The 26,580-nt window shown below is 33.9% G+C and overlaps 5 protein-coding genes across 8 annotated transcripts; 2 read left to right on the top strand and 3 right to left on the bottom strand.

Moving 5' to 3' along the window:
* Positions 1 to 662: 662 nt before the first annotated feature.
* Positions 663 to 3,293, top strand: LOC116032519 (B2 protein-like). Its single transcript, XM_031275115.1, has 5 exons — positions 663 to 1,572; positions 2,269 to 2,369; positions 2,467 to 2,550; positions 2,662 to 2,772; positions 2,946 to 3,293. Exons 1-5 carry the CDS (start codon positions 873 to 875, stop codon positions 2,985 to 2,987), a joined length of 1,038 nt encoding a protein of 345 aa, XP_031130975.1. The 5' UTR covers positions 663 to 872; the 3' UTR covers positions 2,988 to 3,293.
* Positions 3,294 to 8,615: 5,322 nt separating this feature from the next.
* On the bottom strand, positions 8,616 to 10,037 carry LOC116032744. Its single transcript, XM_031275451.1, has 2 exons — positions 9,601 to 10,037; positions 8,616 to 8,863 (listed from the first exon to the last, which is right to left on the bottom strand). Exons 1-2 carry the CDS (start codon positions 9,936 to 9,938, stop codon positions 8,659 to 8,661), a joined length of 543 nt encoding a protein of 180 aa, XP_031131311.1. The 5' UTR covers positions 9,939 to 10,037; the 3' UTR covers positions 8,616 to 8,658.
* Positions 10,038 to 10,151: 114 nt separating this feature from the next.
* LOC116032745 (F-box protein SKIP8-like) lies at positions 10,152 to 12,289 on the bottom strand. Its single transcript, XM_031275452.1, has 3 exons — positions 11,811 to 12,289; positions 11,285 to 11,481; positions 10,152 to 10,641 (listed from the first exon to the last, which is right to left on the bottom strand). Exons 1-3 carry the CDS (start codon positions 12,009 to 12,011, stop codon positions 10,383 to 10,385), a joined length of 657 nt encoding a protein of 218 aa, XP_031131312.1. The 5' UTR covers positions 12,012 to 12,289; the 3' UTR covers positions 10,152 to 10,382.
* An 8,130-nt stretch (positions 12,290 to 20,419) lies between these two features.
* Positions 20,420 to 23,208, top strand: LOC116031416 (calcineurin B-like protein 7). Of its 3 annotated transcripts, none has more exons than XM_031273618.1 (9): positions 20,420 to 20,560; positions 20,669 to 20,806; positions 21,382 to 21,458; positions 21,877 to 21,936; positions 22,018 to 22,126; positions 22,246 to 22,298; positions 22,578 to 22,658; positions 22,749 to 22,861; positions 22,964 to 23,208. In XM_031273618.1, exons 2-9 carry the CDS (start codon positions 20,716 to 20,718, stop codon positions 23,052 to 23,054), a joined length of 675 nt encoding a protein of 224 aa, XP_031129478.1. In that variant the 5' UTR covers positions 20,420 to 20,560; positions 20,669 to 20,715; the 3' UTR covers positions 23,055 to 23,208. The 3 variants fall into 3 exon arrangements, with proteins under 3 accessions (XP_031129478.1, XP_031129477.1, XP_031129479.1); XM_031273617.1 differs by having other exon boundaries at positions 20,423 to 20,560; positions 21,376 to 21,458; XM_031273619.1 differs by lacking the exons at positions 20,420 to 20,560; positions 20,669 to 20,806 and adding an exon at positions 21,223 to 21,271.
* LOC116031415 (GDSL esterase/lipase At4g10955-like) lies at positions 23,164 to 25,780 on the bottom strand. Of its 2 annotated transcripts, none has more exons than XM_031273615.1 (3): positions 25,646 to 25,780; positions 24,540 to 24,622; positions 23,164 to 24,395 (listed from the first exon to the last, which is right to left on the bottom strand). In XM_031273615.1, exons 2-3 carry the CDS (start codon positions 24,599 to 24,601, stop codon positions 23,411 to 23,413), a joined length of 1,047 nt encoding a protein of 348 aa, XP_031129475.1. In that variant the 5' UTR covers positions 24,602 to 24,622; positions 25,646 to 25,780; the 3' UTR covers positions 23,164 to 23,410. The 2 variants fall into 2 exon arrangements, with proteins under 2 accessions (XP_031129475.1, XP_031129476.1); XM_031273616.1 differs by having other exon boundaries at positions 25,616 to 25,773.
* Positions 25,781 to 26,580: the final 800 nt, after the last annotated feature.

Raw genomic sequence — 26,580 nt, 5'->3', positions numbered from 1 at the left:
AAGATTTATAATAGTCTTTTTGTTGAGAAGTTAGAATCTTCCACTGATTTTATGATCAAAGTAGTTTTAAGACTTGGTGCATAAAGATTAAAGAAGCATATCCATATAAACATATTATTATATATATCTTCCGTAGAATTGACCTATTCTACTCCGTAGAAAAGAGGAATACATTAGTGTTCACTTATTAAAATTAGTAATTTAATTAGAAAATACGTAGTAATTTAATATCAAATTTAAAAATATTAATCGTTTTTTATAAACCTCAGTCTAGAATAGTCTAAATGACTTCAATTCTCTCTCCTTAATTTTCTCCTTCCAACTAAACACTTTGCACAAAGAGTCTTTGTCTAAACTTAAATACGGAATATTTAATATCTTGCCCACTGAATTAAAAAATCGGACTATAATTATCGCGGATATTTACTACGTAAAATTTCGGAGCCAATAAGGATGCTAAGAAACAAAAACTGACGAGTGAGGATAGGAACACGACCGCGTGATAAACGGAGCGCTTAAGGTTGTCGGTGTCGTTATCTGTCCCAGTCCGCACTACTGTTCCTCAAAGCGCGTTGTTGCCGTCACCATTTTCCTATTCGCTCACCTAAAACACCCACAAAACACCATTTAACCCTTCACATTTCCTCTCTTCTTTACACTGTGTGTGTTGTTTTTCCACTCTGCTAAGCTCTCCTTTGACAATCCAACACGCCATCTCTCTCTCCCCTCTTTCTTCGAAACTTCTTTCACCTGCCCCGCTATATATATATATATATATCCCAATCACCCGCTGTCTTCCATCTTCATTTGCAGTTGATTTCCGCATTAAAATTTCAATCTTTAGGCGTTTCTTGATTTTCCGGCGAGTTGAAATGGAGAACACACAGTCATCTTTCTGGCAGTTCAGCGACCAGCTCCGTCTGCAGGCCAACAGCCTGGCGAATCTGTCCCTCAACGATTCCATTTGGAGTACAAGCTACGGGTCCAAGCGGCCGGAGGAGAGGCGCAACTTCGAGGTCAATTCCGTCAATTCACTCAACAACAACGTCGCCGTCGCCGCCCCTGCGGCGACGGCGACGGCGACCAATAACCAGGTCAACAATTTCAATTTTAAATCCAATTACAATCTCTTCAGTAACGATGGGTGGAAAGTCTCCGACGAGATCAGCTCGATTTCCGGGTCGTCGGCGGCGAAGGGGGTGTTCGGAGCCGGGTTGAACGGCGGGTTTAACAAGGGGGTTTATCCCACCCCGGCGGCGATGAACTTCAATTCCTACAGTAAAGGGAGTAACAATGTGGCGGTGAATGGCAAAGGGTTTAACATGAACAAGAAACTTGGCAAGTTCGGATTTGACGAGGAACATGGCCATGGGAAATCTGGGAAAAAGAACAAAAACGTTAACAAAGAAGGAAACAAGGATAACAACAATAATGGAGACAAAAATTCAGTGGATAAGAGGTTCAAAACTCTTCCACCCTCCGAAGCCCTGCCCAGAAACGAGACTGTCGGAGGCTATATCTTTGTCTGCAACAATGATACTATGCAAGAAAATCTCAAAAGAGAGCTCTTTGGTAAGACAATTTTCCTCATTTATGCTCTCTTTTCCTTAATTTTTTACACAATTATAGAGTTTTAGTTTTTAAGATTATGAAACTTCTTTTTTACAAATTGATGTTTCACATAGAGGTTTGAAGATAAACATAGGCTAAGGCTAACTCAATTGGTTCGACTGATCATCCTAAAGCCTTGCTTCAGCGCGGCAAGGCGAAGATCAAAGGTGATAAAGGCGGGTTCTCGGGCTTAGGATTAGTCTGACATAAGCTGGAAATCTAATATGGAAATCTAATCAATCAAAATAAAAGAAACATATATGGATGAACCAAGGATTAGATTTCTGTAATTTGTAGGTGTTATGTGTTGGATTTCTTCTGGAATAAGTAGATTCCTAGAATTGAAGCTGATTGAGGTTGTTTGCTGTTTTTCAAACTGGAATATCATTGATAAGGTAGAATGATGTTCTAGCAATTAAACACAACAGAGTGGTTTTGTTAGGATGGCACTTTTTTGCAGGGTTGGATTAACATCATCTGTAGATTATTCAGGGTTTGTAGTCCTAGATGTGAAACCACCGAGCATATATGAGATGGAATCTATGTCAAAACTCAAAAGGAGTAGTATTTTCTTCTAAGAATTTATAAAAATTCGATCTTGTGTTGTACTTCTGTAGTGGAATCTTAGCTTCTTCTTATGTTTCTCGCTACTTTCAGGCTTGCCAGCTCGTTATCGTGACTCAGTCAGGCAAATCACACCGGGATTGCCTCTTTTCCTCTATAACTACTCGACCCACCAGCTTCACGGAGTTTTTGAGGTTGGTTTTCGTCTTTAGATCAATGTCTTTCTTGATATATCGGGTTGGAGACTTGGAGTTCTTTAACTGACATAAAAACGGGGTTCGAATTGTTCAGGCTGCAAGCTTTGGTGGCTCAAACATTGATCCCACAGCTTGGGAGGACAAGAAGAACCAAGGTGAATCGCGCTTTCCTGCTCAGGTATATATCACGGGTTCTGAACTCTATTAACACGAAACTGAATTGCTCAAAGCGTTGTGATTGTGTTATTATGTTCGTGGCTTTAACTCTCGACTGATTGTACATATTCAGGTGCGTGTTGTCACGAGGAAAGTCTGTGAACCTCTCGAGGAGGATTCTTTCAGGCCGATCCTTCACCACTACGATGGCCCTAAATTCCGCCTCGAGCTAAACATTCCTGAGGTGATTAGATTACCCTTTCCCATATAAACTGCATGTGAGCATAAATATAATATGTGCTTTCCAACTATCAGCTTAGGCGTTTAGTTGAGATGGAGCACATGCTTTCATTCTGCACGCTATTTAGCTTGTCGAGCTAAGATTGTAACGTCTTGTGGCTTGATTTTAATTTGCAGACGCTATCTCTTTTGGACACTTTCGCGGAGACTAACGCTTGAACAGCATACCCTTATCAGAGGATAATGCGAGTGACAATAAACTGGAGAGAAGTATGTGAAGGAAGAAGAGAAAAAGAAGATGTTTAGGAATAGAAAGACAAAAGTATAGTTGTAATCTCATGGATTGCTCGTAGCAAATGAGGATGTTTTTTGTACATATTACATAATACTATATGATGATGATGATGATGATGATACTGTGAAGCTTTTTGCGTGGACAGCAAAGTTAATAAGTAATGGTGTTACTATGTGGTTATGCAATCTATGTCACACTAAATGAAGTGATAAATGCTTTGTGTTTCTTCACTCTCGACTTTCCATTTTCCTTTTAGTGTGTAAAAATGTTCAAAGTTATGATTTGTTGAGCATATATTATATATGTGTAATTTAACTATTAACTTAGACTTTTAGTTGAAATAGAGCACATGTTTCACTTCGATATTAGATCCAACCTTATGTCAAAGGTTATGTGTCTGAATTTTCACATCACTCGATAAGAAGTGAATATGGTTTATGTGTTGTTGGAAGCCTGTCAAAAAAGTACACTATTTTTTTTGGTATCCTATGTAACTGATAGTAAAATAAAATTTATGAATTTATTTTGGATTGATTGACCAGTTGAATTGAGTCCAGATTTAATGTGATTGTTGAATAGATGCAAAAATAAATTCATTGTGCCTTTTTTTTTAGGTGAATAATGTATCATATCTTTACAACCAATGAATGGAATTTTGAGTTGGGCCAACTAAAACGGCACTACAGTCAAGAATGAACTTATCATGATGACATTAGGTGTTATATAATTGTTACTTTTTAAAAGATCAATCTTCTAATACAAAATTAGTTTTTCGTAGGTGACTCATGTATTAAAGAATTATGAGGAAGGCGATTAAGATTGGTCAGCTGTTCCTTCACGTACGGTACATAAATTTTAAGGAGAAAAAAGTCGTTGGTGGTTTGGGTGGTAGTGTCAAAGTGATAAATATGTATGTATATAGGTGCGGTGGTTTGGGCGTCGCATTTAATATTTCTCAACCTGTTTTTGGTGGCACGTATTGTCGTCTCGTCTTGTCTATTACAACATATCAGACGTTTTCTTTATTTGTGATGCCTCATAAGTCTTCGTCACTTGGTGCGTTGAATCAGTCATCTAACATGTTTAAGACTTGGTCCGCACAAAAATCTTATATCATTTTGGCATGGGCATTAGGTAAAATGATGGATGGGAACTTTTGTCCAACTCCGTGTGATATGAAAATCGCCAATTTTTGCTCTATTACAAAAACACATATAAACGTTTACAGATGAGTTTCGAGTGTCAAAATGTTTGAAAAATATGGATGACAATTGGTTGAGTAATATTGGGTACTTGACTCTCTAGAACTCTATTAGGATAGGTTCAAGGTAATTCATAACTAGGTATGAATTTGTTGCGGGTTGAGGTCGGGGTTAGGTAACTGGTAGCAGATAGTTTGTGTTAGTGTCGTTTAAGAATATCCAACATGTTCGCGTAGCTTACGGGTAGTGTCAAATAGGTTTGGGATGTTCAATTCATTCATGTTCAAGTGATTTTTGGGTGACAAGAGAAACTCACAACCATTACTCAAGGGTGTGCGCGGAGTAAACCCCACCTAGTGAACCTAACCGGCAAAAGACTACAAGAAGGAAAACCAACATAAGTTATCTATAGCTAACCGGCTCAAACCATAAAGGTCGATTGCACACTCCCGCTGCGGTCAAATTTGTAATTTTGTGATTACTAAGTCAACAATCTGGCCAATGGTTGAAGGTGTTCAAGTGATTTTAAATGTATTTAGACTCCAGAATAGTTAAATTGAGGCATATACTCTTTTTGTCGTCATTTGTGAGAGGAAAACGTTACCCTCAAAAATTTTTGTGCATTATATGTTATAATATAATGATGATATTTTCATAAAATTAAAAAATGGATATTTGATATGAAATAGGGAATAGTGGAATACCCACCCATAAAACACATTCATGTTAGCAATTTTTATTTTTTTATGGTGGTGAAAGAAATCGACAACCACTATTCGAGGGTGTGCATTTAGTAAATTTCGCTCCTATAAAATAACCCGCAAATTACACTAAAAAAGTAAATTGCACTAAAAAGATTGTATGAGGCGATTCAATCAAGAGAATGTTAACAAAAACTGAACCGATGAACATTAGGTATATATATTTTTTATTTTTATTGTTATTAATTATGATAGAGTGTCTGAGGTGGGGAATCTTTTGCTAGCATAAAGAGCTATGCTACTGAAGTATACATACAGAAAAAAATATTGTCTGAGATGCTTCACTTTTTATTTTATTTTATTTTTGTTGTCCAATTCCAACACATAAATTTTCAATAATTAACTTTAATCAATTTGTGGGGCACCAAAAGGTGGAAAAGGAATTCATGTGGATAGCCTTGTGTACCTTTAAAGCAAAAATTAAAATAATAAAAAAAGATTCTGAGATAAAAAGCTTGCAAGAACAAGTCAAAAAGGTTAAAAAGTTAAACAAGTTACACTTGTTTGATTTTGGTGGCACCAATTGACAATGTCTCGTTGAACCAAAAAAAAAATATGAACGCATCAACTATATATATATATATGTGTGTGTTGTCGCGTCTTTCCGTGCGATCGGTGCGGTTCACACCACTCAATGTTAGAAAACGTACCACAATGAAGATACAAAAAAACACACCACACACTCAAAATAATGCACCATAACTCCCTTGCCCCTAATGGTACATTTGCTAACACTATGAGGTGTATATTTACATACGTAGTGGTGTGTTTTTTGGTGATGCCTACCTAATGATGCATATTTGTGTGGTGTATTTTATAACATTGAGTGATGTATATTTGCATACATAGTGGTGCGACCGCACTGGCCGCACGTTAAGGGGCGGCCACACCTGATTATGATGCTATATATATGAGAATTCATGTGAGAATAGACTCCCAGGTACAAAGTGAGGATATGATGTATCTACGTAGATTGATTAACGGTTAAAAGTTGCTAAAAAAAATAAAGAAAAATGACGGAGTTAGTTTTATAAATATTACAAACTACAAAGTTTCTCTTAAAAAAAAAGTTTCATATAATTATAAAATTGACTCGATTTTTTTTTTTTTTACTAAAATCATGAAAAATCCGTATGTACTTGAAGACTAAAAGCAGATCCACAAATGATTGAAGGATTAAATCCACTATACACCATAATTAGGAGAAAAGATGTTGGATTTTGCTATTGTAACATACCATTTTCTGTTAAGATTTGATTAGGGATAACAATTTGCATCCACTCTAGGAGTTTCTGCTACCATTTTTCTTGAATTGGTTGGAAAACATTAGGTGGTGGGTTAGGGATGGATGCCAAGAATAGAACATTGTAGTGAGTACAAATTTGGGGAAAACTCTAAAAACATTACCTACTTAATGTGCCCAATATATTTAATTATTTTAATAATTAAATTTTAAAAAATTACACTTTTCGTCCTCAAGTTATAAGGTAATTGTAAAATTCGTTCCTAAGTATTGGTCATACTCCCTTTTTCATCCCTAAGTTATCATTGACGTTGCGTTTTTCGTCCTTTCGTACTCACTTTTCGTCCCTGAGTTATATTAAAATTGTAAATTTCGCCCCTAATGTTTTATTAAAAGAAAGATAAAAGTGCAACATCAATGATAATTTAGAGATGAAAAGTGAGTATTGATATGGTTAAATACGGAATACAAAGCTAAAAAAGGGGAAATACGATCTTTTTATTATCTGAACGGATCAAAGCCCCAATTCGGTATAAAAAAGGGCTTAAAGGGCTCGGCGGGTCGGCAATGGGCTTTTCTACTGTCCGAGCACTCTTAAGGCTTAGTCTAGAATCCAGCCAAAAGTCCCTCTCTCTCCTCATTAATGCGGTATTTATAAGAGGAAAAAGCGGCGATCCCCGGAGCTCTGGCATGGCGAGCACGTGGTGGACATGCATCCTCCTCGCTCTTCACCCAGGCGGGAGAGAGCACGTGGCGGCCCCGACGGGACTGCTATCCATCAATCAAGGTCTCGGCTGACCTGATTAGATCGGGCCACGCACTATCGGTCGGGTCCGGGTAACACCTCCTGACCGTATGAACATAAACGGACCCTCCGACCAGCGGAGTCAAAGTATAAATACTATCAAGTATGACCAACTTAGGAACGAATTCTACAATTACTTTATAACTTAGGAACGGAATATGCAATTTTCCCATTAAAATTTATATCTATATTATAAAATACTCTGTATTTATTTAAGAAGTTCAAAACGTTTGGAAAGCAGTAAAATAACTTCTGAAAAATGAGTCATTTTCTAAGAAAACTGTTTTGATGTATTTGGTTCATTTTTTGAAAAATAGATAGAATTGTATTATTAAACATTTTAATTATTTTATTTAAAATATAAAAATAGTTATAATAATATTTAAAATAATGTTATTTATTAAAAAAAATTAAAAATAAACAAATAAACAATGATTTCCGACATAGTCCAGCGGCAGAAATCAGTCTGCGGAAACGAGTATTGAAAGGCTTTGTCTTGGAAGCCTTGGTCTGAAAGTCGTCGTTTGTTGTTCGTCGATGTAGCTTGGTCTGAAAAGTGATTTTAGCCCAAAATTTGACGGAATTTATTTTTCACCAAAATGGGCTGATTTTCCACAGTTTTCTGTTGACTGAATTTTTTAAGTGCATCCAAACACTGAAAATCCAGAAAATGATTTCCAATTTCCGAGTTTCTAAACACACCCTTAGTTAACTTTCATTTATACTTTTGTACATAGTATAAAATACTAAATCCATCTTATATACAGGAAGTAGAACTCTCGATTTACACTTAATAAAATTACATTTAAAATTTTAGATTGATTAAATATGAGAATTGAAGCTCCTAGTTCTTCAACATATGATGACCTTAAAATCTCTCACATATTCACATTTATCACTTTGCAAATTACAAAATCTTGAAATATGGCCACAAAAAATCTTGAAATATCACCACCATGTGACAGCATTTTATGCATCGAAATCAAATGTATGCACAAAAATATTTCTTATCACTAATCTAAACCCTGAATCTCGAAGTACAAACCTATGTTGTATTATCTTTGGCAGTCTCTGATCAGGGCAAACAAGCTTCTGTATGTTTGTCACCTCTTGGATTTTCTTGGTCCTTCCTTCTTGCTGCAAAGATGGATGGAGATATGTTAAAAAGATAATTTATGAAGAACTAGCTTACATGCGAATTCTTAATTAATTCCACTTTTGGTTAAAAGTATACCAAACAAGTAATACTTGCTCATTTTCAAAAACGATCATGCCAATGATAGGGTGTGGGGCCCTTGGGGGCGAGGGATTTCGCCTTATTTGGTCAAGAATGATCATTCCGCATTATTTGGTCAAGAATGATCATTCCAGCTTATTAACGCTAACTTACCCTTAGTCACTCACACAACAACATATTTAACATAAGAAGCTAAAGAAAGTAAAATGGGAGATCACGTGGGGTAAAACATAAGCGTGTAGTTTTATTATCAGTTTGAACTTTTAGTTAAAGCAGAAACACGTTTTTCAATTACGGGGAAGGCTCTACCTGGATTGAGCATCGTCGTTGATTCCTGCAGCATTGGCTCATTCTCCTCCCCCGGAGACGACTTCATCCATGCTTTGTCCAGTTCGCCTATACCTACCACCAGAAGCCACAAATGCAGGACAAGGCCTGTATGCCTTTATCGGCCACCAACCAAATCCTGGGACTGTCGCGATCCCTCCTTGAATCCTTCCCTCGCCATTACAACCACTCTCCACAACTTCTTTCCCACAGGCCTTGCAACCCCTGTGGACACATTCAAACAAGCGTATCAATACAATCTTGAAATAGCATTAGTAGGTTCTGCATAAGTGTATTTCTTATGAACCGGTTTTGTTCGCCAGCATTTATAGTGCTTCCTGCATTGGTAATATGATAACCCCGCACAAGATTGTTATAGTGTTTGACATGAAATGTGGGCTTCAAGAAGTATAGTGCTTAAATTTGAGACTCATGCTTGGATCTTGGCAAGAACCTAGGATCAAGTTTGGAGCTTTTAGTTCAGTACAGAGATGTTTTGAAGCAAATCAAACATCCATTATCCATCATGTTGACAACTTCAACCAAATTGGTCAAACTGTTAATGGATAACCACTAACCACAAGATTACAAGTTCGACTCCCAACCAAAGCAACCTATTGACCTTCTTGGTTTGAGTTAGTCAGCAATGGACAACTAGGCTCATTTATCTCATTCTGGTCCTTTGCCGGCTAGGTTACAAGATAGAGTTTATCACTCCACACTCTCTCATTCTGGTCCTTTGCCGGCTAGGTTACAAGATAGAGTTTATCACTCCACACTCCTCAGGTACCATTCTTTTGACAGTGGCTACGGGTTTTCTTTTAGTTGCGACGAAACACATACTCCAATCCTCTACTTATAAAATGTTTGGATAGTAAATGCAGGAAGCAAATAACCAAAGAAGAAACAATGTAAGTGATAAATCTTGAATGCAATAAAATAAGGGATGAAAAGATAGATACCCTGGAGAAAGAAACGAGTCAGAATCTCGAATGAGTGTGGAAAGAACAACATCACCATCCTCAGGGGGAGCGGAAGACCCACTTTCTTTTACTTCTTCTTCCTCTTCGGCGAGAGGTGTCGGAGATGCTGAAGAAGCACAGAGAACCGGCGACGACGACGACGGCTCTTGTTTAGGGTTTCCGCCATAGCTAATGGAGAAAGACAATGACTTGTTGCGTTTGTACAGAATTTGTCTCGGTGCCAATACCAAAAATTCTCTGATCGGCGGTTTTGGCACTGGGTGAAGGGCGGCGCTTCCTCCGGTGACGGTGGCCATGGCGGTGGTGGTGGTGGACATTCTCTCTCCCCGCTCTTCTCTCTGCCTCACTTCACTGTCAGTATAAGAGAGCCACACAGAAGAGATAACAGAACAGCAAGGGGAAGCTGAGATATTAAAAAATAAATAAAATGCTATATAAGTCTTTGTAATTACAATACAGCCTCTCATTTACAAACACATTTTTCATTTTCATCCTTTCTTTTAATGCTTAAATACTGACCTGAAAAACTATTTCAGAAAACCTCAAGGAAAACCTGTAGTGTATTACAGAGAATAATCCACTTTCCTAGCCTCATTAACAAGCAATTTCATAACAATTAATGTCTTTGACAAGACATTTTTGGTGAATAAAACCATAGTATTTACAAGATTACAATTGAACAAGAACACAACTAACATCTTTAAGACATTCTAGTTTTATGAGTCTTGTCATCCTATTTCCTAACTGCTGCTTTGTGTAAGTTATCCTTGGATAAGTTGTTGCACTTGACCTCCATGAGCGAGCATCAGAGAACAGTGATGATGCACTATGTACCACCTTCCATTATGGAATTCAAAAACGTTAGTGATGCGAAATGCTCTCAATCCCACTTGAAGATAAGCTTTCATAGTAACCCAAGCAACATCGGTAAGTACCCTTGCCCTCACGTCTCGAATCTGGAAATCTGCACTTTGCTCCCAGTTCAAAATGGGCTGCCAGCTTTCCACAACTGCATCATATCTGCATCAACAAAAGGTATGGAGTATAACATAGTTACTAATTGCTTAAACCATGAGCATCAATAAAAACATAAAACATCCATTCAAAAACGTATGGGTGTGTGGCAACTCCAGCCAAGTTAGTCAAGTTGTTGACTTAGTAACCACAAGATTACAAGTTCGACTTCCAACAGAAGCGGCCTATTGGCCTTCTTAATTTGAGTCAGTCAGTTATGAACAACCTAAGTTGGTTTAACTCATTGTGGTCCTTTGCAGGCAAAGGTCACAAGGCAGGGTTTACCAAGTGCACACCCACGAGTAGTGATTGCGGATTTCCCTCGTAATCCAAAAAATAAAATGTATGGGCATGTATTGAAATCCTCCACAAGCAAAACGCATCCCTAGTAGCTTATATTAGCATAGCAGAGTAGGTCAGTATAACATTTTGTCACCATCTCTTGCACTCTAATAAATTCCTTCACAGATTATTAGGATCTCAGACAGTATTACAAAGTTAGATTTTCCTAAAAGAGAAACTCCCGTGCATTTTATCCCTCTATTGTATTAACCAAAATGTTCCAACTTCCAAGTCACATTGCTGCATTCCTTTTATTACAAAAAGGAACTAAAAAGGTTTTCTCTTGAAAAGATGTAATGTCTCTTACCCTGTAAAGAACTCTCCACTTCCATGAAGGCACTTCACATAATCTACCTTGAGCCAAAGCTGGCTCATTGCAAGGACCGACTTTTCCTCAATGATCTTAAAAAACTCGGCATTAATTTTCAGAATGGCTCTGGTAGCCGCATAGTAAGCTTTCCATCCCTTAACAGGAGTCACATTATCCTGCTCAAATGTGAAATCCTAGAAGCAAAAGATTCATTTATTCAAACTATCAACCAATAAATTCCCCAACAGAAAAGTAGTAAAACTTTATTTACAACAATCAAATTTGGATAATCAAAAAACATGTTAATCATAATTGGCTTAATTACAATCACATATTCATTAATTTACCAGGATAAAGCTAAAATTTGCATGCTTATCATTGAGCATGTAATGAAGTTAGATAAATACAATATAAATATATGATATGAACAGTTTACATACAAATAAATATTCAGTAACTAAACCAAACAAAAAAAAGCTAGAAATGAAAACAAAATATGAGAAAGCTATTAAAAGAAATGGACCTTATGGTATAAAGCCTTCCACGCATTATCGTCATTTGCAGCTTTCCGCATCAGCGAATTGGTCATCGATAACCGGCAAAGACTGGGATAGTCCAAGTAGCTGAGCGCGTGAGTCATGATTTCCGGCACCAGCTGCTCCATCATCGACGCGCCGCCCTGCCTCTCCCTGGTAGCCATAGCCACCGGCCCACCCTCAACCATCTCTCTCACACTGCCACTTCAATTCAAGTAACACTGCTTTGCTGTAAAATTCAAGAACAGAAACAATCAAAGCATTTATTTTCTGATTTTATGGAATTTTTAGTTTTGATCGGACGGTGAAGAGAGGCAGCAGATAGGGCAACATTGATATTGCCGAAAACGAGAACGCTTTAAACGACTCATAGAGTCATAGGTGAGCAGTGACTCAGTGAGCAGTTCATGAGCATAATTGCATAAACCCTAGCTAGAACTTCACAATTGCGAAGTCATTTTTTGTACTGAATTTTAGGGAAAATGTGGAATATCTCTTCTTATTTTCTCGAAAATATAATATTTATATACTGCCAATTAATATTCGTATCTCGAAAGTTATATTAAGTTAACATAGTCATGATTAATTTTATTATGAGAAATTTTTTTATAGGCTTTGGGGGACGGGCACAAGAGGAGAATTATTACAAAACATTACAGATGAAAGAAAGAGGGATAAATGGTCACTCCGATTCTTACATACAGGCGTAGAACTAGACTCCCGAGCTAACAAGTGAACAATCATGTTTGCGCTACGTTTAACAAAAGAAAGAACTGCAAAAGAAAAACTACTTAGCAATTTTTTAATATCAAGTAAAAGCAAGTCAAAGGATGTGTAAAATCGATCAAGTTTTCAATTGCAAAGAAATGGAGTTACACAGAAAGGTGGCTTGATCAAAGAAAGTGAGGAGGAAATTTGCCTAGCATTTATGCGAGGGAAACACATTAAGAGCGTTCCGACCAGAGAGAGACTACCTGCAATCAGTTGGAAGGCTGCGACTACCCATCATTGGACTCTTAATGTGGACGGCAGTGCCAAACCTTTTAGCAGAAAAACGGGTTATATATGGAGGGGGTGCTTAGGAACGATACTGGCCTGGGAGTGGGTGGCTGGCTTTACTAGCAAGGCAGTGTGGAGAGATACGTCTATTATTGAAGCTGAAGCTATTGTCAAGGGCATGGAATGGGCTTGGAAGAGAGATATCCGCGACATTGAGATTGTCCGATGCTAGGAATGTGATCAAGGGGATCCGGGAGAGAACTCCCCCTGAGAGGACCCATCAACATCTACATTGAAGAGGCGGCGTGGTGGATGGGAAGAGATTGGAATATAATGTTTCACTTAGAGATGTTTACCGGGAACAAAGCAAGGTAGAGGATGCTCTTACCAATCATGGAGCTTATCAACTAGCTAAATGGGAAGATCACTGAAGTTGTCCGCCGGGAGCTGGGCGAGCTATCACTAACGATTTGATGGGAAGCACTTGTGTTTGCAGAGTGAAGGAAAGAACTTAGCCTTGTTTTCCCTTGAGGTACCCCTTATATTTGAATTTAAAATAAAAAAAAAAAGAAAAAAAAGAAAAAAAAAAAGAAAGATGAGTCTTCTCCAATAGAAATTGAGACCTTGAGTAACAAGGAGAAAATCAATACGAATTGAGTCCATAGGGGTTAAATTTCATGCTATAAAAGTTATAAATTTTTAATTTCATATATTCCGTAATTAGATTATAATATTGATGCAATTTGTATAATTAAACCAAGGTGAAGATAAGAGAAAAAACCATTAATAAGCTTACATCCTCATTTCATTTTGTGGGTTGAGAAGAAGTGAAGAACTACTTAGACCTAAGTTGGAACCATTGAAATGTTAGGAGAGCTAATCGGGCAACTAAAGAAGCTAGACACTTAATGATCAAGAGAAATGTTAGGACTATTTAGCAACCAAATATGGGTCAAGTAGAATCCTCGTCTAGGGGTGCGCTTAAACAGTTAAAGTTAAATAGGATCCTAGTCTAGCTAGGGGTCAAGACGTCAAGTAGGATCCTCGTCTAGGGGTTCGCTTAAACAGTTACCAAACATAACAATCTAAAATTCCTAGTAATCTAACATTTCCAGCAATATAATATTTCCTAAGGTAGTCGGTCAAAGTTTACTGAAAGAAGAAAATAAAAGGAAAAAAATTATAATTTATTATTAATTTTTGTATTAGTCAGAACATGTTACGTTAATAAGACATTTACCCAAAAAAAAAAAAGAATAAAAGTGAGAATCTATGTAATATTAATTTTTAAAAATGTTAGCCTTCTATGTCATTGGATGTGTGCTGCTTAACTGCGAACTCAACAAGGGCAAATTGTATTGTGTACTATGGACTATGATCCACGGTATAATGATTGCGGTCAAAGTACCAGACAATAGTTAACGATATTAATATGACTGTTAACTTAGCTGGCATAATGCTGACATTATCTTTACCACATCCTGATATTGAAATGCCAACTCATATTTTTTTTTTGAGAAAAAATGCCAACTCATATATTATTATATAAATATTTAAAATTTAATTATTTTTATCTCCAATATATATATTATATTAATATGTCCAAAATAAATAATACTCACATCGAGTTTTGAACACTTAACTTATTCCATAACAAAAACTACCTACCACCACTTTACTACACCTTTATCTTATTTACTAGTTTTATACGCGCATTGCGCGAATGGGTTTATGCCCAATGTTTATATTTAAATAAATATTTGAAAGTATATTAATGCAAGATTATATAGGAGAAGTTTATACATGGGTAATTGAATGTCGAATTTTTTTATCTAAATATCTAACTCAAAGTATATGAATCCAAGATAATATAGAAAATTCATTATAATTATTACTAAAATAAATGTTTGCAACCTTGTAAAATCGATAGTCTAAATATTTGGTCTAAGGGTTACACTTGTGTGAGACCGTCTCACGGATCCTTATTCGTGAGACGGGTCGGGTCAAAACACAATGCAAATGTCATACTTATATGCTCAAATATAACACTAATCAAGAATACAATTTTTGTTACTTATAAGAGAAAAAGTAATACGGAGTACATTTTTCATAATAAGTAATGTTGACAAGTGTCCCTTACTTATAAGGGCAAATATAATACTTTTGAGGAAAAAAGTAATACTTTTAAATCGAAATGTAAAAGTATTGTATTTTCCCTTAAAAGTATTACATTTACCCTTATAAGTAACAAAATTTTTATTCCTGATTAGTATTACATTTGAGCATATAAGTATGACATTTGTGCATATAAGTATTACATTTGTATCTTGACCCGACCCGACCCGTCTCATGGTGAGACAGTCTCACACAAGTTTTTGCCTTGGTCAAAAAATGATAGTCTAAATAAATAATACTTTTAATTTGAATTTTTCTAAGTGGTTCTTAATTCTCTTTTGAGTAACATTGTCATTGTCTTCATCTTTACTATTTGTTCTCTTCCTTTTTGTTGGTAGTGTGTTATTTGCAATTCGGATATTGTTGGTAGCATAGATGACAACGTCATGCAATGAGATTATGATATAGGAGCTATGGACTTTCCTTTAGGTGTTCTGCTTGGGGTTCATTTGGTTCAACCATTATTGTTGAATGAGTTATTGTGGATAAAGAAATCCCTAGTTTAAGAAAAAAGATTAAATAAATTAATAAAAATTTGAAAATTTAAAATATTATGTATTCCAAAGATATTAAAAGGTAGTTTCTCGCTAGTTAATATGATTGGTTTCAAACTATTTTTTTTTCATGGTATTAAAGAAATACATATTTATCATTTTTTGGTGTAACTACTAATTTATTTTAATTCAATAAGAGTAAAATAGAGTGATTCCGCTTCAATTTGTTGGGTTATTATTTGAGTACTCTCTTTGTCAACCAATTCACAAGTAGTTAATATAATTAGTTTCAAATTATTTTAAAATTTTTTTTCATAGTATTAATAAAATACTTGGTAAATAAATATATAACATTATTTTGTACTATAACTTTGATATTTAATTACAAGATATTGTAAAAATAAGATAATGGACAATGTAATGAATATCAATTGATAAATTTGAATGTAAAGAATCTTTGCATGAGAGAAAATAAAAACACTATAACTAATGAAATTATTTCTCTTATTTAATTTAATTTTTTGATAANGTTAACTTAGCTGGCATAATGCTGACATTATCTTTACCACATCCTGATATTGAAATGCCAACTCATATTTTTTTTTTGAGAAAAAATGCCAACTCATATATTATTATATAAATATTTAAAATTTAATTATTTTTATCTCCAATATATATATTATATTAATATGTCCAAAATAAATAATACTCACATCGAGTTTTGAACACTTAACTTATTCCATAACAAAAACTACCTACCACCACTTTACTACACCTTTATCTTATTTACTAGTTTTATACGCGCATTGCGCGAATGGGTTTATGCCCAATGTTTATATTTAAATAAATATTTGAAAGTATATTAATGCAAGATTATATAGGAGAAGTTTATACATGGGTAATTGAATGTCGAATTTTTTTATCTAAATATCTAACTCAAAGTATATGAATCCAAGATAATATAGAAAATTCATTATAATTATTACTAAAATAAATGTTTGCAACCTTGTAAAATCGATAGTCTAAATATTTGGTCTAAGGGTTACACTTGTGTGAGACCGTCTCACGGATCCTTATTCGTGAGACGGGTCGGGTCAAAACACAATGCAAATGTCATACTTATATGCTCAAATATAACACTAATCAAGAATACAATTTTTGTTACTTATAAGAGAAAAAGTAATACGGAGTACATTTTTCATAATAAGTAATGTTGACAAGTGTCCCTTACTTATAAGGGCAAATATAATACTTTTGAGGAAAAAAGTAATACTTTTAAATCGAAATGTAAAAGTATTGTATTTTCCCTTAAAAGTATTACATTTACCCTTATAAGTAACAAAATTTTTATTCCTGATTAGTATTACATTTGAGCATATAAGTATGACATTTGTGCATATAAGTATTACATTTGTATCTTGACCCGACCCGACCCGTCTCATGGTGAGACAGTCTCACACAAGTTTTTGCCTTGGTCAAAAAATGATAGTCTAAATAAATAATACTTTTAATTTGAATTTTTCTAAGTGGGTTCTTAATTCTCTTTTGAGTAACATTGTCATTGTCTTCATCTTTACTATTTGTTCTCTTCCTTTTTGTTGGTAGTGTGTTATTTGCAATTCGGATATTGTTGGTAGCATAGATGACAACGTCATGCAATGAGATTATGATATAGGAGCTATGGACTTTCCTTTAGGTGTTCTGCTTGGGGTTCATTTGGTTCAACCATTATTGTTGAATGAGTTATTGTGGATAAAGAAATCCCTAGTTTAAGAAAAAAGATTAAATAAATTAATAAAAATTTGAAAATTTAAAATATTATGTATTCCAAAGATATTAAAAGGTAGTTTCTCGCTAGTTAATATGATTGGTTTCAAACTATTTTTTTTTCATGGTATTAAAGAAATACATATTTATCATTTTTTGGTGTAACTACTAATTTATTTTAATTCAATAAGAGTAAAATAGAGTGATTCCGCTTCAATTTGTTGGGTTATTATTTGAGTACTCTCTTTGTCAACCAATTCACAAGTAGTTAATATAATTAGTTTCAAATTATTTTAAAATTTTTTTTCATAGTATTAATAAAATACTTGGTAAATAAATATATAACATTATTTTGTACTATAACTTTGATATTTAATTACAAGATATTGTAAAAATAAGATAATGGACAATGTAATGAATATCAATTGATAAATTTGAATGTAAAGAATCTTTGCATGAGAGAAAATAAAAACACTATAACTAATGAAATTATTTCTCTTATTTAATTTAATTTTTTGATAATGAATATTTTTTTCAAATAAAGGTATTGTAGACACATAATTCTAAATTAAAGAAATAATGTATCATTTTTTGTTGTAACTACTAATTTATTTAATTTAATAAGAGTAAAATAGAGTGAGAAACTTAATTATGTCAAATTTGATTGAGATGAGGTTTGAACCTAAGACCTTTCTTATAGAAAGTAATGGGTAAGTTAAAAGTTAACGGAATATTAATGGAGAAGAGAATATTTAACGGAAAACTTAACGGATAATCATAAAAGTAAGGTTAAATTAGGTAATCTCTATTAATAATATTAATCTGAATTATCTTAACCATCTATTTGACTAAGTAATTAATCTGAACCATCCATTTGATTAAATAATTTGACCTTCATTTTTTCTACACATTTTAGGCCTAACTCTCTTTGGCTTTTATTAGTACGGTAGATAGTAGATTTTATTGCAAAGTGTGATTAAATATCATTATAAAATTGAACCTATAAGACATTTTATGTATATTAAAAAATGTTTCATAAAATTTAGAATAAATTATTATGTAAATTTTATTAACTTCTATTAATAAAAAAAAATAATGCGTAAATTTATAATATCTTAATTNTTTTTTTTCATGGTATTAAAGAAATACATATTTATCATTTTTTGGTGTAACTACTAATTTATTTTAATTCAATAAGAGTAAAATAGAGTGATTCCGCTTCAATTTGTTGGGTTATTATTTGAGTACTCTCTTTGTCAACCAATTCACAAGTAGTTAATATAATTAGTTTCAAATTATTTTAAAATTTTTTTTCATAGTATTAATAAAATACTTGGTAAATAAATATATAACATTATTTTGTACTATAACTTTGATATTTAATTACAAGATATTGTAAAAATAAGATAATGGACAATGTAATGAATATCAATTGATAAATTTGAATGTAAAGAATCTTTGCATGAGAGAAAATAAAAACACTATAACTAATGAAATTATTTCTCTTATTTAATTTAATTTTTTGATAATGAATATTTTTTTCAAATAAAGGTATTGTAGACACATAATTCTAAATTAAAGAAATAATGTATCATTTTTTGTTGTAACTACTAATTTATTTAATTTAATAAGAGTAAAATAGAGTGAGAAACTTAATTATGTCAAATTTGATTGAGATGAGGTTTGAACCTAAGACCTTTCTTATAGAAAGTAATGGGTAAGTTAAAAGTTAACGGAATATTAATGGAGAAGAGAATATTTAACGGAAAACTTAACGGATAATCATAAAAGTAAGGTTAAATTAGGTAATCTCTATTAATAATATTAATCTGAATTATCTTAACCATCTATTTGACTAAGTAATTAATCTGAACCATCCATTTGATTAAATAATTTGACCTTCATTTTTTCTACACATTTTAGGCCTAACTCTCTTTGGCTTTTATTAGTACGGTAGATAGTAGATTTTATTGCAAAGTGTGATTAAATATCATTATAAAATTGAACCTATAAGACATTTTATGTATATTAAAAAATGTTTCATAAAATTTAGAATAAATTATTATGTAAATTTTATTAACTTCTATTAATAAAAAAAAATAATGCGTAAATTTATAATATCTTAATTTATTTTAGTATATAATATTTTAACAATTGACATTTTTATATATTGCATTAAAATGCATAATACTTATTAGTTTATTAAAAATATTAACATTAATAAAATTTTATTTATGCATTACAAATGTTAATTTATTTTATTTGAAAAAATTAACTCACATGTATTGTAATATAAAATTTAAAAATTTTAATTGTTTAAAAAATTAAAATTTGAATAAATTAAAATATTAAAATTTAAATACCACCATAAATTAAATTATTTTTTAAATCAATATATTTGTTTTCTTATAAAACTTCTTAATACAAATAATTTTTTTTACATATCCCGTTTTATAATGGTATTTAAATATACTTTGCAATACAATAACAAGTTGAGTGTGTAGCAAAGTGGCAATGGGTAGCTTTTGTTATTCAATGTGAATTTTATACCTAGTACATATTAATGACTTAATGTAATATATTAGTGGTAAAAATAATTTTAAATATTATGATGTGATAGAGATGATATCAACATCACATTAATTAAATTAGCGGTTAGAGACATTACAATGTAATTTAACTAATGATTGCTAATGGTGCGGTGAATTTTAAAATTTAGAGAGTTGTTGAAGTAATGAATTATTTTAACCTCTTTAAAGTTTAAAATATGGTTTAAATAAACTGTATGCGATTGAAACGATTGGTTTATCAACTCAAACACAAAAACTTCGATTAAAGAATTAAACAATGTAATTAGACCAATCTAATGTCTCCAAGTCAACTACTAATTTTAATTTGGCATGTGCTGCTTGTCATCATTCATCAATGTCCCAAAGATAAGAAAAAATAAATTATCCACATTTAAAAAAATCATTTACTTGAGTAATTAAACTCCAAGTTTGATGACATCATTATGGGAAATGACGATGCTCATTACGACCAAACAACAGCGTACCATTATATTATCTATCGCCGCCATTAACCAATGACAACTTGTCCATTTTAAACTCTCTCCATTTCTTGTCCACAAATTATGTTTTTTTTTTTTTGGTTCGAAAGAGAAGGAGAAGGGTCAAGTATGTTAGGAATAATAAATAGAGGGAAGGGTCAAGTATGGTAGATCACAACTCTCTCCATTATTTCTTGATGGGTTTGGTTGAATCATGAGATTAGAATCCACAACTTTCCAGGCCATAATTAAGGTTTTATTATTAATGATTGTTTGTTTCACTTAATCTTCTTGCATTGTCGTCAAGATCAGACTTTTTAAGATTGTTTTGTGTCGTCTTAATTATGTTTTACTGTTGCAGATTTGCAGGCAAGGTGTTGTACGTATAATATCTGCAGCGTTCCAAATATGCGCTTTCTGGTGGGCTGCTTCTGCTTGAAGCAGAGACACAGTTCTGGTTTGGACGATCATCTTCTCACTCTTGCTTCTCAGACAGCCTGTGAGTAATTATATTACTCTCCCCGTCTTATTTCATGTGAATTAGTTATTTTTATTTATATTTTTGAAAAATTGCACTTTTCTCTTTACTGACAAATATTAGCGACGAAATTTGCAACACTAGTATAATTTAGAAACGAAAAGTGCAACACCAATATAATGATAATTTAGAGTGAAAAGTGAGCACAATCAACAATTACGGACGGATTCTATAATTACTCAATAACTTATGAACGAAAAATATAATTTTTCCTTATATTTTTCATAATATTAAGTTTAGTATTAATATATAAAATTTATATACCAAACATCTTGTGCTCAGATGACACTTCTGTGGCTCTCCTCTAGGAAAGATCACAGGATCGAACCCAGTAATGGGGTATTGACTCTTTGGGGTGATTGAGAAAGTATAGTAGAGAAGAGAGTAAGTGATTGGGTATTGACTACATAGTCGTAAATATGATAGGTAAAATAGAATAGAAGTGTATTATTTTTCTCAAATAAGACAAAAATTTTCAGATATTAAGTTAAACCAAAAGTGATAATTGGTGTCGTTTTGATTTTTGATAGTTACAGTGAATGAGGTGGAGGCTTTGTATGTCTTGTACGAGAAACTAAGCCGTTCCTTAATCGATGATGGTCTTATTCACAAGGTATGTATTTTGTTTTTCGCATGATATGATGTTTGTTACTTAGCTTTTTGCCTCATCTTTTACCATTTGATTTTAATTTATGTGATCGATTAATTGTATCCGTAATAAAATTTGTCTGATGTTGTATAAATAGATTATAAGTAGTAATATTCGAACATTCAACACACACTATTGAAAATTATATTTTTTCTTTCTTTCTTAGTGAAAATATGTAAATCATACCTTGTGATCTTGACTAACAAAATACCATAAAGCAACCTAAGTTGTGCCAATAGACCATTGAAAATCAAACTTGTAACTTAGTGATTATCAAATCAACGAGCTGATCGGGCTTTTTGCCCAGTATCTTCATTTATTCATTTTCCTTTAATTATAAACTTAAAGATGAATAAGTTAGTAACTTAGACACTTATGGCAGGAAGAGTTTCTGCTTGGGATGTTCGAGTGCAGCAATAAGCAAAATCTTATGGCAGACAGGGTGAGACTCTCAGAGCAATTCATTAAACATTTTGTGTCACAAAATGACAATAACAACTTGGGTTTCAATATATACATGCAGTTGTTTGATTTGTTCGATATGAAGCGAAATGGCGTAATAGAATTTGGAGAATTTGTTCAATCCTTGAACGTGTTCCATCCTCGTACACCAGAATCTGTCAAAATCGCATGTAAGAAAAGAAGGATGTATGCTTTCCGTCACTAAATTCATTAATTACAATTGCATGTGGTAAGAATTTTATTCTTCGCGAGTACACTTATTATCGTTTTTCTTTTTCTTTTGTCACAGTTGCATTTAGATTGTATGACTTGAAGCAAACAGGCTATATCGATCGTGAAGAGGTGAGAATAAATACGTTTGGATGTGAGTGTATGTATACATTTCAAAAGCAATACAATCTTTCTATCATATTTTACCTGTCATTGTCGTGTTTCCTGGTGTATGTATACATGTCAAGAATGATATAATCACATAACCCCTCTATCTCACTTTACTGGTCATGTTTCTTATAATCTTATTCATTTGTCAAACCGACTCTTTCTTCTTCACTTCTGAATTCTGATAGATAAATTGCCTACAAATCTACAATATATATAACTTTTGCATTTTTAATGTGGTAGTTGAAGGAGATGGTATTGGCTACCATAAGTGAAACAGGGTCAATGATTGCAGAGGATGTTATTGAAGCAATTGTGGACAAGGTAGACAAGAATATGTGAACTAAAAAACACAACAAAACATCATGGAATGGTCAATGGACCTAACCTGTCTGTGTAAACATGTTTGAACAGACAATTTCAGAGGCAGACATGACAGGAGATGGGAGAATCAGTCCAGAAGAGTGGAAACAGTTGGTTGCAAGAAACCCTGCTCTCATCAGCAACATGACTCTCCCAGAAATCAAGTCACACAACAAAACAACAATAATAAGCATTTATTATTATAACACAAAGTTTTCAAGATTTCTTGGGCTTATAATGTTTTTTTTTTTTGGGTATAATTGCAGGGAGGTAACAATAGCATTCCCAAGCTTCATAACACTGACTAGAGTCAAGGACTGGGAATTGCAGTCTGAAAGTCGGGAATTGTTCTGGTAGATCACGAGGGAATTGGAAAGAAGCCAAGCAAGAAAGTTTAAGAAAAACATGGTGTTCATGTGTAATATTGTTTTAATAATCGAGCTTGAAACTCAAAATGTAGCTCATCTAAATCCAACTCTGCATTGCATATCTAAAGGTTTGAATTCAAAGATACAGTCATGAAATTTCTTATTACTTCCATAAGCATAAAATGCATGAAAACCCGGATATTTCTTGTTTCCTATCACCAGAATGATATAGTATGGAGCAATAAGATTGAAGAAAAATACTAAAAGCACAGGTTCATGTATGTACTGCCAAGAAGATGCCACACAATAAGAACGTATCGAGAGTGATAAAGAAGCATAGAGATCTTAACTGTACAGGTAGGTTTTGGAATCCAAGCGGAGAGCAGGTCTCCACCATTGGTGAATTCCATGAGCTTCTTTGAAGTCCGGTGAAGGAGTCAAGTTGACCGTTAAAGCTGCTGATGGAATAAGGTGCATTGGTTCTTCAGAGTCCTTTCCCAATAAGTTCATAAAAAGACCCCCGACAGAGTGTTGGGTTGCTAAGTTCTCGATAGCCCCAATTCCGATATCCTCCATCTTTTTTCTATGTTCAAAATAGCCAATGTACTCTGAGCATATGTGATCAGCTGGATTCACAAACAGACATGGCACCCATCTCGAGATTGCAGCAAAAGAAGAACCTCTTGATAGATTCTTCTGGCGGTTGTTACTCTTCACAGATGAAGCAAATGCAAGACCAGCTGTGATGACACTAGTTGCGATTCGGATGCCATGCTTGACTTTCTTATCCTTGATTCTCTCAACTGGAGCTGACAAGTACGGTGAGTTAAATAGAAAGGCTTCAAGAAACACTCCCGTCTTTGCCATAGTCTTACCAGCGAGCATTGCTATAGCAGCCCCGAGGGAATGACCAGTTAACCAGATATTTGAACTTCCAAATGTCGCAACCACGCTTCGCACAGCTTGAATGCCCGTCTCAAAGCGAGAAGAGAAATGAAGTTCATTTCTGATAATGTGCATATCCAACTCCAAATCTCGTGAAAATGCATCTCCTTTTGTAATGGTCCCTCGGAAAGCAATGACATAGCGTGGGCATTTAACTGCTAGCTCATTGCTATTGCACCCCGGAGGTGTGTATTCATAAACAGCACCAAAGATAGAGGAATCAGCATCGTCAACAAGCTGACGATATAACTTGAAATTGAAGAATTTCCACCATGGAGGAGCAAGAGCTTCATCTCCCTGCCGCTTTTCCTGTCGATCTCTCTCTAAAATGTAGACACCTTGGACCAAACACGCAGCAACAGACCTCCTGTGGTCCGCATTATCCCTACAAACGCAAGAAATTTCAGAATTAAAACATCCTCACTTGCTCTTTAACTTTTTATTAGTAAGGGTATCAATTAATGGTTGGTGTTCACTATACACCATCTCTAAAACTCCGCTCATTTTCATGAGTAAGAATCTGGCATACCAGTTAACAACATCTAGATGCAATGGCCCCGAAACGCTGAACTCTTCCCTCTCTGAGGCCATTATATTTTCTCTGTTTTGGCCCTGGAAAAAACAATTGAAACCTATATTTCATCAAAGAGCATTTCAAATGCTAATGGATATACAAAATGTTAAATATCATATTCCAATGGGTGTCTGGCAATTAGTTGATAACTGATTAGTTTAGTTGATAATTGATAGCTTATTGTGTTAGCTATTTTGACCAGCTAATAGCATTAGCTATTTATAGAAAAGTGTTTGTTAAATTAGGTGTTTACTCTTAGCTGATTACACATAAAATGACCTATAAGGGCATCAATCAGTCCAGCCAAAAAATAATTAAACAAACACTTATTTTAGTGTCAAACAGCTAAAATTGGTCAAAGAAGCCAGACTTTGGCTGATAAGCCATTTTCAAAACACCCCCAATAACACGAGCATTCATGTAAATAGATCAACTGTGATCCAAAAATCTGCTCCCACAATTTGATCAAGAAAATGGCCAACAAGCAAATATTGAGTAACCATTCTATCAAGTAGATATAAATGTAAATCCTACTGAACAACTCTATTCTGCCTCATTTTCACTAAGAGATTGAGTCATAGTAAAATATGTTCAAAAAGTGAGAATTCTCCTTCAGTATGATGTAAAACTATTTATCATTCCTCCATTATCTGTAATACACTACCTTAAGACAGTCAAGAAAGCTGCTATGAAGCTCGAATTAAACAAGGCTAATTTGGAAAAGATAATAGAAAATGTTCAAAGCCCAAGCCTCTCCATACTATAAAAAAAAGTCACTAATTTGATCACCCATCAGTCCCTATTGTGATTCATCAACTTCAACTAATTCAAATCGCCAAAATAGCATCACAGAAACTCCAAAATTCATGATTGCTTCCCTTCTTCTCCAACAAGCAGATCAGTCTTAAATCCAAATCTAGTTTACAAATCAAATGCTAAACAATGACAAGATTTCCTACGTACGGCTAGTACAAATATCGTAGACTAAACATACATAAAACCAACATTATGCATCTAAATACCACATTTACCTCACTTTGAAAGGAATACAAAAATTGTACCTCGGAAGAGATGAGAAATTGAGAAGAGAGAAGATTAAATCAATGGAGGTTAGATTTGATTTCTCCGAGTACTCGTCACTCGCCAGTCACTCTCTCTCTCTCTCTTAGGTGTCGGTGAGGGAGGGAGATGGCGTAGGAAGCCGCTGAACTGTTGTTTTCGAACTGTAGTCTTGCTTGGAAACATGGTCAAACAAAGTCATTTCCATTTTTGGTCCTATTGTTATTAATGCATTATCAATTTTAGTCCATTTCATTAATTTTTGTCACATTGCGACCAGTCTTATTTAGTCCTTGCCACTTTTAGTCCACCGTTAAAATTTGTGTCAAATAACCGTCCAAAACAGGGGTATTTTGGTCTTTTCATGCTTTGATCATCACCTTAACCCTTTGCAGTAGTTTTCCTTACACATTTTCATCCAATAAAGAGGTCCGACAAAAGCCATAGCTTTGTAATGTGGCTCACATGACTTTCGCTAGACCTCTTCATTGGATCAAAATGTGTAAGGAAAACCACTGCAAAGGGTCAAGGAGATGACCAAAACATGAAAAGACCAAAAATACTCTTGTTTAGGACGACCATTTGATGAAAATTTTAACGGTGGACTAAAAGTGATAAGGACTAAATAAGACTGGCCGCAATGTGGCAAAAATTAATGAAGTGGACTAAAATTGGCAATGTCCCAATAACAATAGAACGAAAAATGAAAATGACTCAACAATTAATACCTAATTTATTGAATTAATACCTAATTTATTGAGTTAATACCAATCCCCTGACTATTGGGCTAGTACTTCTTTTAGTTATCGACTTTCAATTCTGGTCCTTTGACTTTTATTTTTTACCACAAATAGTCATCTGTTAAAATTTCTGTTAAATAGGTGTTAAATCTAGGGGTAATATCGTAAAATTGATTAATATTATTATGATTACTTCT

The sequence above is a fragment of the Ipomoea triloba genome, chromosome 10 (assembly GCF_003576645.1).
Source record: "Ipomoea triloba cultivar NCNSP0323 chromosome 10, ASM357664v1".
Taxonomy (NCBI): domain Eukaryota; kingdom Viridiplantae; phylum Streptophyta; class Magnoliopsida; order Solanales; family Convolvulaceae; genus Ipomoea; species Ipomoea triloba.
Note: the sequence above shows the minus strand (reverse complement) of the source record. Positions and strands in the feature narration are given on the sequence as shown.